The 18,273-nt window shown below is 46.2% G+C and overlaps 1 protein-coding gene across 3 annotated transcripts in view; it reads right to left on the bottom strand.

Moving 5' to 3' along the window:
* Positions 1–11,222: 11,222 nt before the first annotated feature.
* Positions 11,223–18,273, bottom strand: part of IFT43 (intraflagellar transport 43) — a 43,802-nt gene continuing 36,751 nt past the window's right edge. For all 3 annotated transcript variants that reach the window (XM_039389702.1, XM_027720098.2, XM_027720099.2), the window contains 4 exons: positions 14,139–14,211; positions 12,662–12,737; positions 12,250–12,312; positions 11,223–11,464 (listed from right to left, as the gene is read on the bottom strand). In XM_039389702.1, the coding sequence (XP_039245636.1) occupies positions 11,354–11,464; positions 12,250–12,312; positions 12,662–12,737; positions 14,139–14,211 (323 nt within the window). In that variant the 3' untranslated portion in view covers positions 11,223–11,353. The remainder of the gene's footprint in view (positions 11,465–12,249; positions 12,313–12,661; positions 12,738–14,138; positions 14,212–18,273) is intronic.

Genomic DNA, 18,273 nt, shown 5'->3' with positions numbered 1-18,273 from the left:
GGGAGCCGTTCTCTCTTTCTGGCTGCCAGCAAGCAGTACCGGATTGGCCTCACAAGCAGCCCTGAGCCGTGGTGTGAGGGAGCCGGCAGCCCTCCCACCACCCAGCCCAGGTGAACGGGGTGCGGGGTTCCCACCAGGCTCCCCCATCTCTGTGGGAAGGCTGCAAGGCAGAGCAGGCGAGGAGGGGGAGCGGGCTGCATCTCATCTCTCCTATTCCTTTGTATGTACCTCCTGGTACGATTATTAAACGCAAATTACAAAAGATGTGACCCAAACGATCTTTATTTCTTCTTTCACCGAGTGGTGCCTGCAGGGTCCTGATTCTGAATTCCGTTTCAATTACTGATGCCATTTTAACACAAAGCGGCTTCTGTCTGCAATTACCGGCACTGACGGCGGCGCAGAGGCAGCTCCAGTGGCAGAACACAAAGCATGGCATCTTTCACTGTTTAGAAACTTTCATTTGCCGTGATTAAAGGCAGCAGACGCGGGAGTTGTCTGTCTGCAGACGCACACGGTGCGGCACGCTCCTTCCCAGCACAGTCCCCAAGAAACCAGCCCTCAACACTCACCTCCACGAATCACTCAGGAGGACTTTAACTGATGTTCCAGTCGATATTAAGTAGGCAAACTGACAGAGTTAACCCATCACGCTTTAGCTTAGCAAGCAAACTCTGTGCTTTTACTGCTGGTAAAACCGAGCAACCTGAGCTGCAGAGCAGAGACGCCAGTACAGGCTGGGGCACGGGGCGATGCAAAGATGAGTGTTTTCCTTTTACACTGGCAAGCTAAAGCACTAGTAAAAAATTTACAAAATACACTCTCTTCACTCATAGCTGAAATGCAGACTCCTGTAAATATGAGGCTAGGAAGTGCTACGTTTATTACTACCACAAATTAACAGAGGGATAGATGAATCCCAGAGCCAAATGAAACTGGTACACGCACATCTGCTGGAGTTGGTAATTACCTAAGACAAGAGGGGTTGACATCTGAAGTCCATGGGGCTTGGACAACATCTTGCACCTTGTTGCAAAACTGTTGGCTCCATCCACACAGTTCTCAAGCAAAATTCACAGCAACGGCAGTTTGACAGCTGAAGTCGGGCACAACGGAATCCAAAGAGTACATTTCTGTGCAGCAGCTGCACGTTGCTCCCTGTGGCTGTATCTGAAAGCCCCTGCTCTGCCTCAGGCTGGGCAGCACCTGCATACTAACCCACTGACAGCCACACATAACGCCCACAGATCACCCAGGCCCACGGTCAAGCAGGCAGACACCATCTATCCTTTGCCCCATCATCCAGGTTAGTTTTTGCTGCTGCTTCTTCAGTATACGCAGCTGTGCCTCTTTGTCCTTCAGCCTCCTCCACAAGCTCATCTTGCTTGTGCATGAGCCTCAAGCTTATCCTCATCTTTTAGACCCTTTCCTTCCTTTCTGTCCAGCCTCCACCAATGACACCTGCTCTGTGTCCCTTTGCTCCCGTTCCCCACACCATCCATAATGTACCGAGCATTTTCCATGTGCTCTTTAATGCCGCTGCTCTTGATGGAGCTTCCACAGACCCAGGAAGAAACTGATGGCAGGTACTGCTGGCTGGTGAGACCCGTTGTTCACAGTTATTTTGTTAACCAGTTTGCCCTTGCCTATTCCTTGACAAGTGGTTTATTTTTTTCAGGTGTACATTGTTTGCACATCAGTGTCCAGCACCAAGCCCATGTGAGCATGGCAGCAACATGTGCAGTGTGAGTGGACAGCAGGGGCAATGCTGCTTCCCAGGGAAGGCCATGCTGTGGCTCAGCAGTAAGGGGTCTGAGGTGCCTCAGCTGGGTTGGCGCAGACATGGGGGAACACCAGCCGAGGAGGCCCCAGCTTTCAGAGGTGACACAGCACTCGGCCAGAGCTGCCAGCCCAGGAACAGGGGGATCCTCAGGAAGACACTGTCATCCTTCCCCTTTAAAGCCCTCCTTGAGCTTGCATGAATGTAATAGCTTTTGAGACTCTTGGCCTCAAAATATGACTTAAATGGGTGGTGTGTCAGTCAGGGAGGTGGTCCACACCCCTTTGTTGCACAACCCCCATTTTCCAACAAGTCCCTGGGGCCCCTTGGGCTACATGGCCCCATGGGGAGTGAAACAAGGACACTAAATCCCACAACCCCAAATGACAGCACTGGAAAGGTCTTTACCCCAGCAGTGGCTGGTGTCCAACTCCGGCTGGATTTCCCAATCCCACCCTCTGGCAGGGCAGCCCATTTTGCATGGGCTTGGACAAGCTGCTGTCCCCAGAAGGCAGCAGAGAGTGAGGAGAGGGCAATTTACAGCCATGGTTATTGAGTGGTGTGTGAGTCGTTTGTCACGCTGAGCCCTGGCACCTTGTTCTACCTGTGTTGTGCGTGTTTTATTGGTGTTGAGCAGAGGGAGGCCGGAGCAGAGGGGAGTCTGGGAGGAAAGGCACTCAAGTGAAAAATGAACTGAGCCAAACAGGATTGAGAGAGAGAGAGAGAGAGAGACATGTAGGGGAAGGGGGTGAAGGGGCCAGATTATAAAACACAAGACAAATGTCCCCACTGGTAGCAGCGTTAGGGAGAGAGGGAGAGGAAAGAAATGAGGGGGAGCAGGGGAGGAAAAAGAAAGAGAAAATAAAGACACTGTCTTGTGGCCAGTACCGTCCTAGTGGGATCAGGGATGCACATGTAGTCAGAAAAATAATTCTCAGTTTAACAAAGCAAGAAGAGGGGGTGGGAATGGAGGAAAGCTACAGATCCAAATAGAAAGTGCCCCAGGGTCTCCAATCTGCTGGGTTTAAAGAAAAAAATCATTTTCCTTCATCCCCCTCCTTCCTCCACTGGGGAGCTGGCTCCTTCCCCGTCCCCCCAGCCACCACCACCAAAAGGAATGGGACCAGGGAGAGAGCAGAAGGTCTGTTTAGAATTTCACATCCCTTCCATCCTGCTCCCTCAGTGCTAAACTTTCAAGACAAAAATCATAAAACGAGGTGCTTTGTTGGTGCGGCAGATTCAGAGATCTTCCTGTTAGGAACAAGAAAGGGAAGAGAGAGACAGAGACTGAGACAGAGAGATAGTTAGATGGAGGGCTGGCTTTGTGCTTGCAACAAGCCACTAAAGGTGCATTTTAATTAAATTTATACAAAATGTGTCAGTTTTATCTCTATGTTTCAAACCTGACTCTTTTCTATCAAAGTAAAGTATTGATCTTCACTGCCCTGAAGCTACCTGACTGAATTAAACAGAATAAATAGAAGAAGGACTGAAAGGGCTTAGAAACAACTGCAGAGAGGCGAATGTTTAATGGCTCCACAGTCATTTGCTGCAATTAAAAAACAAAACCGTTTAGAGGGGCTGTTAACACCTTGAAGTCTGAAAATCCTCACTTCAAAAAAGCCCCAAAACAGCTTCCAGGCAAAACATTTTAATTGCCATAAATACTTCCAACCTCAGCCATCACTGGTGTGTTTGCACATTGTACGGATAGACAAACAGATCCCTGGGCCCAACAAGACAGAACCTGCTCAGCTGATGAGATACAGGTATGCTCTATATGGCACAGAGACACCTCCAGCCAAGGAAAGGCATGTATCTACTATGAACCAGATATATATCCACTTTATGTAAGCAAAAAAACCATTTATCTGAGAAGTTAAGGATAAATGTTTCAGAACTACACAAGTATTCCAGGGTGATTTGCCTAATGTGACATTGCCTATACTGAACAATATTCTCCAAACTGGTCATACTCAATTGCATGTCACACAGGTAGGCACCTTACAGAGCTCTCTCTCTGCCTGTCTCATGTCACAAGAAGCTGTGTGACATAGTGCCATAACCAGTCCCACTTGATTAAGAACTGTGTTGGGGCTGAGGTACCCTGTGACAAGAGCCTACAGCCCCTGGAACGGGCAGGACCCACAATTTAGTTAAAGGCTCTGGACCATCATATGACTTCAAAAAACAACCAACCAACCAACTAACCAATCAACCTCCCCGCTCCATATTTGCTTGATTAATCTTAAGGCAGCATGGTACTGTATGACTTACCAAAGCCTTTCTGAATGGCCCATGCATCTCTCAGCATGGAGATTTCCCATCCCTATTTTGTGGTCATCTTTTGCTGAACTCAGCAGAACTTGATTCTGGGGACTCCATAGAGAGAGACATCAGTAGGCTGAAGAACCCTATTGGCTTCAGACTTCCAGAGTTTGCACTGGAAAATAGTTGGGCACATTCACAACTCATACTGTTCGCTGGCTATTTCTGGGACAAGGGGAGCAGCCTTATGGTACGAAGCTGTTTTTGCAGGAGATGATTACAGTTTCCTATCTCAGCAAGGGTACTACCAGGTGGGCAGTGCCCTGTGCTGTTCCTGTGGAAGATGTTTTGTACAGAGATTGTGAAGTTTTACTTTGTGTTTATGAAAATCTGGAAGGAGATCTATAGCCAGAAACCAACTTTTGGTTGAAAAACCAAATAAACAAATATATTGACCTTGTGCATCATTTCAGTTAGTGAAGTAATGTGGCTGCGACACTGGATGGATGCTTGGAGGAGCTGGATTCAGTTCCTAACTATGTTACAGTCCCACCGTGGGACCCTGGAGAACTTGCATTATCAACCTACAGTTCTGGTCCCTATGTATGAAATGAAGAGCATCCAATCCCCTTCACACACGGACAGACAGGGTCTTAAGTCTTGGGCATCGTGTGTTTGAAAGCCGTGAAAGTGAATAACAGTGTCTCCATGGGGCATAGAGCAATATAAAGGGGCAATACTAGAGATGGCTTTAAAAGAGCCAGCTCAGATGCCTAAAGAGGATTTACAGCACCCAGTGGGGCAAGTCCAGGCTGCTTCTTGCCCCTCTGGGTTAGATGGGGTTTGCTGTCTGGACTAGCTTTGAGTAAGCTCAGGTATAGCTACAATAGCCTGAACTATTATCACCCATTTATCAGACTGATTCACCAAGCCATACAGCCATCTGTACATGCAACCCTGCTGGCCACAGGGAGCCACAAGCTTAGCTCCAGTTTGGCTTTGAAGCTCAAAGAACTGAGAAGGTTGCTTGACTTGGATCAAATTCTTTGGCAATTTCCCAAGGCACTTTTCTGGCTTTGTGAGTAGTTCTGCTGATCAGGGTAACGAGCAGAGCAAGACTTCAGCCTGTCACATGGACTGCAAGTCCATCTCTTTTGAATGATTCAAAATGTCCCACAACATCAAAAACGGTGCCCCTCATAATTTCAGGGCCAAAAAACATCCTGAGAATTTTCCTTACTTGGGTCTAAAGGAGGAATGATTTCTGTTGAAGGAGCAGGGTCAGATAATAAAAGCTCTGATTAGTTACTAGTGTGTCAGTTTAGGCAAGTGAACCCTGCATTTTCTCATCTTTCAAACATTTTGTTCAACATTAAATAATGATGAAGAGATTTTCTGTAAGCAACAGGACATTTCACACAGAAGCAATAGCACAAATGTCACCATACACAATTCTTGCCTATGATTGTTACAGAATCACATTTTTAAAGGATCTGTGAAGCCATGTGCATACGTTTGTATTGTGGCAGCTCCCTCACCAACATCTGAACTGCAGGTTAACGCTCATACCAGTTAGCTGCAATATTCACAAGCAACAGAAGCAGAGGGACAGAAGCCAGCATGGCTCTGCTTGACAGGATTTCAGAGCTACACTCTCACTTGAGCATCAGGAAGTTCTGCCCTATACCCTTCCTGGGCCTGCAGCCTCTCAGGGGTGAAACAGCCCTATAAATCTGAGCCAGTTGCCATATTCTGTAGCAGAGGGTACATACGCATTCAGTCAACCTGCAACTTGTGCATCTGAAATGAACCATTTGGGAACCAAAGAATATGCCATTTTAGCACTAAGGTTGAATACTCCTGCTGCTTATGGCCAAGCTCCTGCTGCTGCACTTCAGAGCATTTTGCTTTGTTACGGACCCCTGATTAACACTTTCTAAGCATTTCGGCCCACACTCCAGTCACTTCACGGATTGCAATGAATGCAGATTTGAGTTTATGGGTTCATAAAAGTGTGAATTAGCACAACAATTTTCTCCCAGCCTATTTGCACAGCCCCTCCTTGAGTGACCTGTCCCTTCAGACAACACAAATATTTCAGCTCAAGCAAACTGCCCGGTGAGGCATTTTTAATAGACTAGAAGGAGATCTGTGTCCCCAGGAAGCAATGCCTGTGGGAGCACAGAGCAGGTGCATCACTGTGAAGATCAGCACTTCCATTTTTTGACAGCACTATAAAACACTGAGAAACAAACGCCTCCAGCCCCTGTAGGAACTGCAGTGATCCCAGCAGCCCTGGCAGCGCCACTCGTACAGGCTCTGAGCCTGGCATTGCTATTGCCACCCCTGCTAAGCAGAGAGGTGAGCAGACCTCCTTTGACTGTCTTGCACTGGTGCAGTGTAGTCACACAACCCTGCATCGATACACTGGGCCAGATACAGAGACCCCAAAATGAGCACCTCACAATGCCCCAGGGCTGTGTTTCTCCTCACAACACACGTGCCTTAATCTCTTCCAGCCTCCACTCCGACATCCCATATCTTTGGGCTGTGGAAAACACTGTCACCCAGTAATCTGCCTCTTTTCCTGCTCTCTCCATATCACTGGTGTGATCTGTCCTATCTCTGCATGGAGGAGGGGCTGGCTGACCAAATTTCTTTAATTAAAAGAAAAAGGATCAGGTTTATTTCAGATAAGCAGGCAGGATTAAAATAGACAGAAAGAATAGACAAGGGGCAGCTGTCAGCACTCCAGCTGATCCAGTGTGATTATTAATAACGATAAGCAGGAGAAGAGGGCTAATAAAAGGATAATGAAGTGGTCCTGAAAGTGACAGGAGATTGAGCCTGATAACAGAGCCCATGGCCCAGAGCTGTTCAGGCCCTAGTGAGGTCTGCGCAGAACAATCTGCTGGGGCATACTCAGGTAGTAGGGCACTAGGTGGAAAGGTTTCATCTCCCCAGGGACCGTGGCAGAGAGATTAATGGGTTCAGGAGCTCTGGACGTCCATGTCACGCAGCATTCAGGACTGAATCAGTCAATCAGGATGCTTCCCAGGCTGTGACTGCAAGAAGTGCAGGTCATCCCCCAGATAAAGTATGGTCCTGGGAGGACTGGTCTCACCAGGGCAGCCAACTGTGTATCCCTCATGTGCCCTACCTGGGCCCTCAGTCAGCACCACACCATCCCAGCACAGCCCGGGACTGGGGTGCCACATTTCAAAAGGAAGGGCAAGTGGGAGAAGCTGCAGATGTGTGGGAGCAGTTGCTGGGAGAGCACAGAAGCACCGTGGGGCACCTCTGCCCTGTCTAGAGATCACCCACCACTCCAGTTTCTCCTGGCTCTGTCAGGTCTCCAGGCCAGGAAAGTGCACTGTTATCTCAGGCAGTCATCCAAAAGGGTGGAAGAATGTGGTTGCAGAAAGAGCAGCCTGTGGAGGGTTGGCTCTGGGTGCCCTTTCCCAAGGGAAAGCTCACATGCAGATCATGAAGCACAGACAAAAGACTGCCACAACCTGGAAACAATACAGTGCACCCACCTGTACTAGCTAGATACAGCTCTTGGCAGTGGTCTAGGTCAGTCAAGGGGAAATAAGGTGTGGAAAATTATTTCCCAGGAGCCATTAAACAGAGAATGACATCCCACCTAACAGCAAATACAACCTCCGTCCTCTCTGTCGAAGAGAATCAAATCATCTGTAGAGATGCAGTGGGAAAGAAAGAAGAGGGAAACCAAGGACTCAGAACCTCACAGCAAGCCACAGAACAAGTCAGATGGCTGGTGAAGGGAGGACTCAGTCAGGGAATGCTGTGGGAGGAATAAAGGATGTTTGGGACAAACTGGATTAGTTTCCATTCAAATTGGTCTCTTTTCTATCGAAACGGCCCCTGCTCCCTCCCAAGTCTAGAGCATGTCTCCTTCTTCAGAGCAAGAAATACTGTGACCTGGGCTGTGCCATCCAACCCAGGCCAGCAGGCAGGAGGGGGCTGGGCGCGTGTTCTGCCGGAGCAGCCCCGCCACTCCCCTGTTCAGCCACAGGCAGCAGCGCACAAGGCCCGAGAGAGGAGCTGGGAATACAGGCTCTGGCTCACACTGCCTGGCGCTGCACTTCCACCACTCCAGGTCACCACGGCAGATGTTGGGAGCATATGCCATGAATTAATTCCACTTTCCATGAGATGCTTTGAAGAGAGGAATGGCAGTGCCTTTCCAGCTTATTAACATAGGAGCTCCCCTCCACCTCCCATCACTTTGTCACACTTAATAAAACAACCAGACAGAGCTCCTTTAAGAAGTTCTTTAATGGAAAGTTGCTGGCTCTGGCTTTCTTTCAGCTTTTATTTCCTACATTTTTTCCAGTGCTGCCTAGCTCTCTCAGCCCAATATTTCCCAGTCACCGACAAACTGCACTCTAGTAAGACATTTTCTCCAAGAAAGTCTATAAATATCACATATATTATTGCAACCAAAACCAGAGATTCCTAAAACTGATAGAACCTAGACTTAGTTTTTCCTTTATGCCTTTCTTTATCTGTGATGAGGCTTGCCATATGCCCAGTATTGCTCTATTGAGCACTGAGTCTGCCAGAGACTATCTGCAGGTAGATATTTACACCCATCCAGAATCCCAGCAAGTCCCTGGGCAGACACCCCAGATCAGCTCACTGAGCTAAATATGCTGTTGACACACACACGACAGGTTCCTCAGCAATGTATGAACAGAGCAGAACAAAGAATAAGCAGGACACAAGACTATCTGCACTGAATTGTCAACTTTGAAATGAAGATAGAAAACACTCCCCAGCTGTATGAAAGCTTTGTTTGAATTGGGAACCTGAGGTTCTTTGTTTCTAATCCTGATTTTGCCAAAGATTCATTGTGTAGCCCTGGGCACACCACTGCACCTTGCTTTACCCCTCTGTGACACAGCATCTGTGGAGACCAACAAGGAATTACTGTCTATGCCTCAGCTAGGCACAGCCCAGAGGGCTGATCCGAGTTCCTAGGAACCGGACGCACTGTTTTGAAAACTGCTCTTGCTTCTCACCTCACCTGAGGCTCAACCAAAGCTACACTTTTGCAGGCTACACCTGCCATTTCCTCCTTCGCATGCTCTTTCCATGGGACTTGTCAGAAATGAAGGTTCCTGAGGCAGCTTTGTCACAGCCAATACACACTGGTGCATCAGTGAGCCAAGAGCTGGCCTGGGCATGCAAAAGCAGCTCATCATTTCTTTTTAACAAGGGCAGTAAAAGGCATGTCCTCTGAGAGCACCAGGACTTGAGAAAGTCTCAAGTCTCGGTCATCCTCCCAGGACTGCAACCAAAACACAGCTGTGGAAGGAAGGTGGGTGAGAACAGCTTGCTGGAAAAAGGCCAGAAGCCAGACACCCACCTCCCCTTCTCCAGCTGGGGAAGGAATTGAAGAGACATGGAAAGAAGTCTCAGTCTATTAAGTATATTGAAGGAAGTTAAAGAGACAACTTGATCACTGTGCACAAAAATACTGAAGCAAGGAGAAAATACCTGACAGCATGGCTTGATTGGAAAGGTGAAAGCAAGCTGTCTCAGGGAACAGAAGATGAAACTCAAAAACTGAGTCTAGAAATAAAGCAGATTTTAAGCCATAAGGGCAATCATCTATTAAAAACTAACCAGGAGTTTCAAATATACTGTATGCCTTTCTAAAAGACAGGCAAGGCTCAGCCACTGGACTCTGCCATGGCCTATATTATAGCAGGTCAGACTAAATGATCAAAGCTACCTCTTCCTGCCTTAAAATAGATGAGGCTGTCACCCATTTTTTTCTCTCTCAGAGTGGCTTGTTGGGTTTCTCTGATTTACTAAAGTATTTTAGTTTGCTGAATTTAATTTTTTTTTTTTCTGGAATGTAGGAAGCATTCTAAATTCTCTTTGGCTAAGAACCATAGGTGTCACAGAAAAATAGATGCTAGCGCAGCTGGGAAGTTTCTGCTCATACCAAAACAGGTTTCTCTGCTCAGAGAAAAACATTTGGATTAACCTCCATACACTGGCTTCCCTTCCGTCTCACCTAGTTTTCTAGTTACTGGAGAGATTTCTTGGTCGTAAAAAGCTTAGTGTGTCCTTAAGACAGATAAGCCTCCATCATTTTTGTGGCCCCAGACTGGGACCCCACTCTTGTTGGTAGAGTTGTCTGGTTTATCAACTCTGATCTGAAATTCTGCAGAGTACTGAATTCACAGTGAGTTATTTGACCTGTCCTGCTGTCACAAAAATGGAAATGCTGTACTTTATTAGACCGACCAAACAAGCCAAGAAGAACAGCACAGCAAGCTTCCTCCCAAGCACCTGCACTGCCCCCCCCAAAGTATACAGCAAGATTCTCCAATGGGACAAGGCTTTGAAGGACACTGGCTTAGGAAGTAATGTTACTGTTTCCCGCAAATAATGACCACAGTTCTATGGGGATAAGGTATTAACAGCTAAATGGGTTTTTCTTTAGATGAAAATAAGAGTGGGTCACTTGGTTCCAAGGAGACACCCACCAGGGAGTTACCTTTTTTGAGAGCATCAGGCTCCATTCTTTCACACACATGGAATAAACAGCATTTTCTTTGCAAACTACCTATTGCCTGAAGCGATCTCCATTCAAGCTGTGGTTTCATGTGATTGCAAAAGCTAAATGGGGTTATGCCTGGTCAGAATTTAGCTGGGAAACCTCAGGGTAAAAAGAGGTGCTGTAAGAAGTGGTGTTGGCAGTTTAACAGGTGATGCTTCCTGAGTTAACACAGAGGTAATGTTCCAGCAAAGGGGTTAAATTAGCAGGGAAAGGTTGGAGGCTGCTGGATGAAATGTAAACCAGATATCGTGACAACTTGTGGTGTCTGTTGTGAGGAAGATGGTAACCTTTATGTCCTAGTGTATTGGGTCTGGCTGAGATAGAGTTCATTTCCCCCATAAGCTTCTCTGAACACCATCACTGCAAACCACACTCCATTGGAAGATGGTCCACTCCAAAGAGGCTGGGTTTCCATAGAGGAAAGATCAACCACTGCAGTTATCTGTAAAGCTGCTATTGAGGTGCTATTGACTGTTCATAAGTTAATATTTTATTGTGTTTAGAATTCTTCATCTCTTTTGAGAACAAAGATTTTTATTACAAAATACCCAAAACTTCTCGCGAGACAGTTTTTTCTGTAAAGCAAGGTCCTATTTATTTTCATGTCTGAAGTAAGGTCTGAAATACAAACAAGTGAATAGAAAATTGAAGTGCTAAACTATTTACAGGGGATACATGTATGAGATGTCTGTTCTGCCAGTACTCTATGGCAGACTGAGGTGGTCCTCTCTCTCAGACTGTCCCAGGTCCCACTCAGTCACTAGTTCTGAGGACACCTCTGTGAAGAGATGGTCCCAATCCCAGCTGACATCATCCTACCAAGAGGAAAAAGACAAACATGCTGAAATGTTACCGGTGAAACCCAAAGTTGTCTGAACAATGCCGGACATTCAGTGAAGAGAGAAAGTAAATGGTAACTGCCCTGACCAGGGAAGTCACAGATTCAGTTGGCTAGAACAGGAATACTAGCCAAAATGAAATGTGAATTCCTGCTACAATTTAAAAATGTTGACAGAATTATTTATGTTCCAAAATTCCATAAAGGACAGATTTTTTGATACTTGTTAATATTAGATACACCCTGGCAGGTCATAAAGAGGAGCCATAAAAATCTTTCACCCTTCTGCTGAAGCATGTGCAGTTCAAAGCTGCAGAAATCCTTTGCTGCAAGTCCTGAGCTCCTGCCTGCCCAGTTGTATTGAGGTTGTTCTTTCCTGCTTTAAAACCCCTCTACCCAAACCCCAAATGCTTTCTGCCTTTGTTCCTCTGTACTGTTCTGTAGAACCACCTGTAGCTCATGGTGGCTACCAAAGGACAATACACAACACAGCACTGTTTCTGCAGGGATCTGTGACAGTACTAGGCCCTTCACATTTTCCTTACTAGCTCCTTCATGTTGAAGGTGGCCAATCATAGTGATGCCATAAACTCACACTGAGAAAGCACTATATATCTTTAAAATCATCTGCTGGGGAAATGAAACCTTTTACACCTTGGACAAGCTCTCTCTTCTCCACCCCACCAACAAAGGCTTACTATTACAGTCTGAGACACACAAGAAGCTTTTACCTTGTTGGTGTTTCCACAAAGAAAGACTCACCTCTTGTAGTTCATGCTCTGGAGCCAAAACTTTGGTGAGGAGCTTCAGGTCTACCTCCCCATCCTATGAACACACACAGAGTCAGTCTTACAGACATTGAGAAAGCAGACAGCCTCATTTAACCAGATACGTCTTGCTAGAGATTGGCACATTTGCCTCATAAGGATCACATACTTTGTCCAGAACAACAGCAGGAGCCTATCTGAGCAGCAGATACCATAACACATTATTTACAGACACAAACAAGCACAAAAGTCACAATGCAGAGAGGAACAAACTTACAGGCAGACTGCAAGCAGTTTGGATTGCAAAATGCTGTGTATTTTGTGCAGTTGAGTATCACAGTGGAGGATGATGGGCTCCTGGAAGGAGAGGGAGTCACACTGGTCAACCCATAGCAACATTCACTTACCAGAGTCTGAAAGGCAGCGTACTTCATTAAATCTTTGTCCAGGTCTTGGTAGGTCAGCACTCGGTTCACCTGCACACTGCAACCAGAAAGGGTCAAAGAACAAGCTTCAGTCAGTGTGGAAGCACATGTGAGGAAAAGGGTGGCATGAACAATAGTCTGGTGACACCCACCTTGAGTGTCCACATCACCCCTGTAGACTTCTGAGATGGATGTACCCAGACAGAACCATATCTCAGTCAGCAAATGAACAGTCATTGACAAATCTGTGTATCAGGTTGTACACATGCATAAAAATAGAATGTGGAACAACCATGAACTCCCTCAGAGAAACTAGATGCCAAAAAGAAGATCCATAGACTAGCTGCAATGGCTAGAAGGAGGACTGCAGTAAGCCTTCATACAGCCCCAGCACCATAGCAAAGGAGGCTCTGAGAGCAACACCATATAAGCTACTGAATAGAAGAGACTTAGTGATTTTCATGTCTGAGCTGAGTCAGAGCTATCAAATACGACACCTTAAAATGTAGCATTCCAAGAGAAACGTGGTGTAGGGGGGTGATATACTGTCGTACCACACTTGCCTTCACAGGTGATAAAATACTATAGAAAAGACCTATATTAATTGAATTTATTTGTGTTTGTCCATGAAAACCACTTCTCTTTTCTATTGCAGGAAAACTATGAATACAAGAGGATCAGACAGCATTATTAAAAAAAAAAAAAAGAAGAGAAAAAGAAATGAGCTCTAGTGAGAGACACAGTAATTTGAAACTTACTACTATAAAGTGTCAATTACTTTTGTTAATAGCTATATAATTACAATGATTACTCCACACTTGTGAGAGAGGCATCTGTGGCCAGGAGTAAGATATCCCATCCCTCCCAATAAGGGTCAACAGAAATCCCAGTCTGTGATCTTGGCAATAGACCCAACAGAGAAGATTTTCCTCATATGTTTAAGACAAAACCCCAAAAACTTTCATTCTTAAAAACTTTCTGGTCTCCCTTGAGCTAACCCCAAGGCTACTCTGATAGCACCTTCAAACAACAGGATTGTACTTTGCAAATTAACTATGCACTTGAGTAAGAAGGATATCCTGTGGAGGGCAAAGCAGCCTACGACCACATGTAATCAAAATGTGTGTGGTAATGCACGTGTAGGAGGCATTTGAGGTTATATAGGCAACCTTAAATCAAGTAATTCCTCACTTTTAAAAGTTTAATTTTGCAATATCAAATATGTTATTCTAATGTAGGTTTTTTATAAAGAGAGGGAATATGCAGTACTTGCTTTTCTGCATAATAGGAAACAAGAAGTTTGCGCTGTTCAGCTTGGAGCCTTGCTGCCACAAAACACAGCACTAAATCCTGCTGAATGGCACTGCTGCCAACATCCAGAGGAATAAAATGGGTTTAATTTCACTAGCCAGTTCACACAGCTGATGAGAGCCTCAAGAGCACCTGGCAGTGCTCTTACCTGGGGGGAGCTGCCACTTGCATGGCCAGGTCTTCCTCCTGGACTTCCTCCAAATCAGGGATCACGGGAATGTCTGCAACAAGAGAAAGCAGTATCAGTAAGTGAGGAGTGTTGTGCTCTGATCTCCTCTCACTGAAGACAAAGGTTCCCTTGCTTCACAGATATGAAGCAGCCTGTTCCTTATTAAAGGAAAATGCAAAGGAGTTATTTAGCAATAATTAAAAATATATTGCTTAATGTTAAAACAAGGTAATAAAAGTTTGAAGCCTGGGGTCACAAGAAATCTTCCAAGAGGAGCAGTATGGGTAGAACTCTGTAGGCCATGGACCATGCATTTGAACACAACCGTGAAGCCGAAAGAAGCCACTTGCACTAAACCCTGCTGCCTACTTGCCATCATCAGCTGGCAGGAATTTGCTTGTTATGTGTTATCATTTGCTCAGCCATCAGTCACCAAGACTCTGTTAGAAATGAATTCTGGGGTAGAAACTGAGAGAAGCTATGTAAAACTGCACGTTGAAGAAACTGCTAGTGGGGTCTCAGGCTGTGTAGACCTGTGACCATCCTGAAGGCTGAGGAAGGAAGTGCTAGTGGTCTAGCAGATATAAACACCAAGGAAGATGCATCTAGTTGCATTGTCACAAACCTCTTCATGATTTCCAGTGTGACTCTGGAATGGATGAGGGTCACTGGGTATTCCCAGCACAAGGACTGTGGCTACTCCAGCTAAAAAGGATGCTACAAACAAAAGAATTGAGGAGAGGAGGAAGAACTGAGTGTACACTGAGTCCTGCTAAAGGAGTAAGGCTCTGAGAGCGTTGTATGGTTTGTGATTTTACAAAGTATTATAAAAAGTTAGACAGTAAAAAAGGAGAAGAAGAGAAGGGAAAGTAACTGGAGGCACAAAACAAGAACAGAGTACCCCAACACAGAGCATCTTTAAAGACTCAAGGCCACAAAGGCTCTCCAGAGACCCTGAGCCCACAGACCATGCAGAAGCTGGTGGTTTGGCTCAGGGAAGAGGTTTCACTTGCCTAGTGTACAGGCAGAGCTGGCTCCTTCAGTGCTGGAGTGAGCAGGCTGCTCCTGGCTCTGCCAACAGCGTGGCCATGCTACTGCTGGATGGCAGCAGGCAGCTGGGCCTGGCTTTGCCACTTTTTTCAGCCCAGGCTGAGATGAATATTCAGGAGCTGGAGAGACATTCCCACCTATGGTGCTGAGGGCTCTGGGCAGAGTCTTCCTGAGAAGCCCCTGGTCCAGCCGCCTGTCAGAGCTGTGCAGGCTCTCAGCTGCCCTCCCTTGCTGAACGTCCATCATGTTCCCCCACTCGCTGGCCAGGAGGCAGCCCTGGCCCAGCTGCAGCAGGGCATGGGTCAGCCTGGGCCTTGGCGCGGTGGCCATCCAGAGCTGGCCACCCAGTGGGATTTCTCACTAATTGGCTGCCTGGTGGAAGGCTGAGCGGGACAGGGGCTGTCGCAAGAGCCTGGCCACGGCAAAAGGAGTGACAGCTTGGCCAGCCTCAGCAGAGCTGTGCCTTCTAGCTCCCCAGCCGCCTAAGGAGCAGGTGCCTGCGAAGCAGCTCTCCAACTGCAGCAAACTTCCCAAAGACATTTAAAGGGAAACTGCAGCAACAGCCCCCCAGGCTGCATCTGAGATAGAGGAGGCATGTGCAAGAAAGGCCTCACCTGTGCATGGCTGGGCATTTCAGGCAGATCTCTCCTCCTCTGGTTGAAGGGACAATACCTGGTAGAAGCTGCTATCCTGCTGGCTCTTCCCTGCAGGGGCTCTCAGCTCTTAGTAAAACTTGTAGCAAAATGCACTTATGGGACAAAAATATCACCATGGACAGATTGACCAGTTGAGGCAGCTGGTAAAACCTGCTCAGTAATAATGTGGGAGAAAGCCCCTGTATATAAGCAACAAATACCAAGGAGGGAACAGACTGGTGAGACTGGTCCAAGGCAGGGAATGAAGCTCTGTGCAGATGTGCCCTGTTAAGTCCAGGCAAGTGAGCAAGGGAATGAGAAACCACCTAACCTCTCCTGAGCTAATTTATCCTTTTCATCAGGAGACTATGAATCTTTCTCAGCAAACACAACTAAATTAAGAACTACCTCGGAACAGAGCTGTCTTCACCCCTCAAGCACATTCCCTGTAGCAGGAGAAAGTCAGATCCTTATCCTCTTTTGACAGCAGAAATGTGGAAGGTGTTTGCAGCAAAATGAATTTCTTCACTCAGTTCTCATTTTGGCAGCTATTTCTGGAGTCTCCTCCAGAAGTTCTGTTTTGGTTTTGTTGATCTCTTTTTGCACTAGAAAAAGCTGTAAACTTAGGGCCTGGTCACTGATGTCCCCTCTATTTTGCAGGTTCCCCCTGGGTTCTTCAGTGCTGATTTTGTCTCATTGCCACTGAATTCCATGGAGAGATTTCTAAACCCCTTGCAGAGCGTGACCTCCACTCTATATTAGCAAAATCCAGGTGATCACAAAGAAATTATTTCCAAAAGAAATTCAAGGTTCTGATATTTTATAGACACTCTAAAAATATTTCACACATAAGAGCTGCAAATGCTCTGGAGGCTCCTGCCAGCCCCTCCAACAAAGGCCACCGCAAGCTTGTTCTTACTGCAAAGTGTGGATGCCTTGCCCATTTCTAGGCAGAAGCAATGCCCTTTAGGACTGTCAAGCTGACAGGAAACAGAATGGAAATGTGACAAATTTTAAGAAAATATCAGCTCCCTGTGATAACTGCTATCAGTGGCAAATCAGCCCTGAAATATTTGGGTCTTTATTTCACTTGTTACTCATAATTTCCTCTTCCCTCTGCCAATTCCCACTTCTCCAACAATCCCTCTTCCTTCTCTCTCTGTACAGTTTGCAAAGTGTCTCAGTTCTCAGTTTATCACCAAGGACCCAACCTTTCCCCTCACTCAGCCTCCAGCTGCCTAATTGTTTTCGTTGCTCTTCTTGGGACTCAGATCTTTTTTCCCTGTAAGCTGTGGTAACACAGCCAAGTCATGGCCTCTGTCAGCTGCAAGGCAAAGAAGCACACGGGCTATCGTGCTGCAATAGAGTAGGCATAGGCTGTACTTTTAGTATTGCCATTCGCTGCGGTGAGGCTTTACATACAACACTAGTACACGCAGAAATGTTCGTGGGACCATGTCCTCCCAGTCTTGTGCTGCATTTTTCCAAAAACAAGGTTATATTACAAACCCCCACTCTGTGTGCTTTGCTCTGTGATCAACGTTTTAACTCCCATGTTCAGTGTGGGGGCTTCAGATAATTTTCCATAAACCTGTGTTTTTGGTGCTGAACCTTAACACATACTTTACTGGCCAGGCTCTCATGCTCATGTAGGCAAATCTTAGAAATAACTGCACAAAAGGACACACCAGGTCACTGCAATGAAGTGAACAAATGGCCTGTGCAATGATGAGTGAGCACCACGATGACACAATGGTGAGTGCTAGATGACAAATGCAAACTGCCCTCCACCTCCCAGATGATGGTGAATAAGGGTGAACAAAGAATGAAACCAAAATGACTGTATTCATAGAGAAGTTATGGTGGGGCAGGAGACAGCAGTACCAAATGTTGGCTAAGTGGGGAGTTAAGTCACTGCACCAAATTGATTGTCTTAGAACATCTAAGTTCCAGCATGTAAGTAAAAACATTTTTACTGCAATAGTTAAACTGAGCTAGGTCTTACACAAAAAGAACTTCATGACTAAATTACGGCAAAGCACCAATTACATAAGGCAGAAGTGTGTGAATGGTAGGAGGAAAAGATGGAGGGGAAAGACTGAGGGTGACCCATGCTACATGCAGATAGTCAAACAACAGGCAAGGAACAGCAGCTTTTCAAGGCATAAAGAAAGGAGGGCTTTATGTGTTCATATTAAAGTATATGCAGTAATCATCATCTTTTTTACCTCTTAGCAAATAACTTACTGACAGGCAAAGGTTAACAACCACAGAATGCAACAAGCAGGAGGTGGGAGAACTTGCACCAACCTAATACCCAGCTGCTCCTGCAAGTTGGTGAATTGCACTTTCCCTCCCAAGCAGGGCTGATTTTTGATTTAGTAGCAACACCTGCAGGCTGGGTTTCTTAAAATCCTGCAAACTCATAG

The sequence above is a fragment of the Pipra filicauda genome, unplaced genomic scaffold (assembly GCF_003945595.2).
Source record: "Pipra filicauda isolate LSUMZ 115617 unplaced genomic scaffold, ASM394559v2 scaffold75_size2874737_pilon, whole genome shotgun sequence".
NCBI lineage: Eukaryota > Metazoa > Chordata > Aves > Passeriformes > Pipridae > Pipra > Pipra filicauda.
The sequence above is the reverse complement of the archived record's forward strand: the minus strand, read 5'-3'. Positions and strand labels throughout refer to the sequence as shown.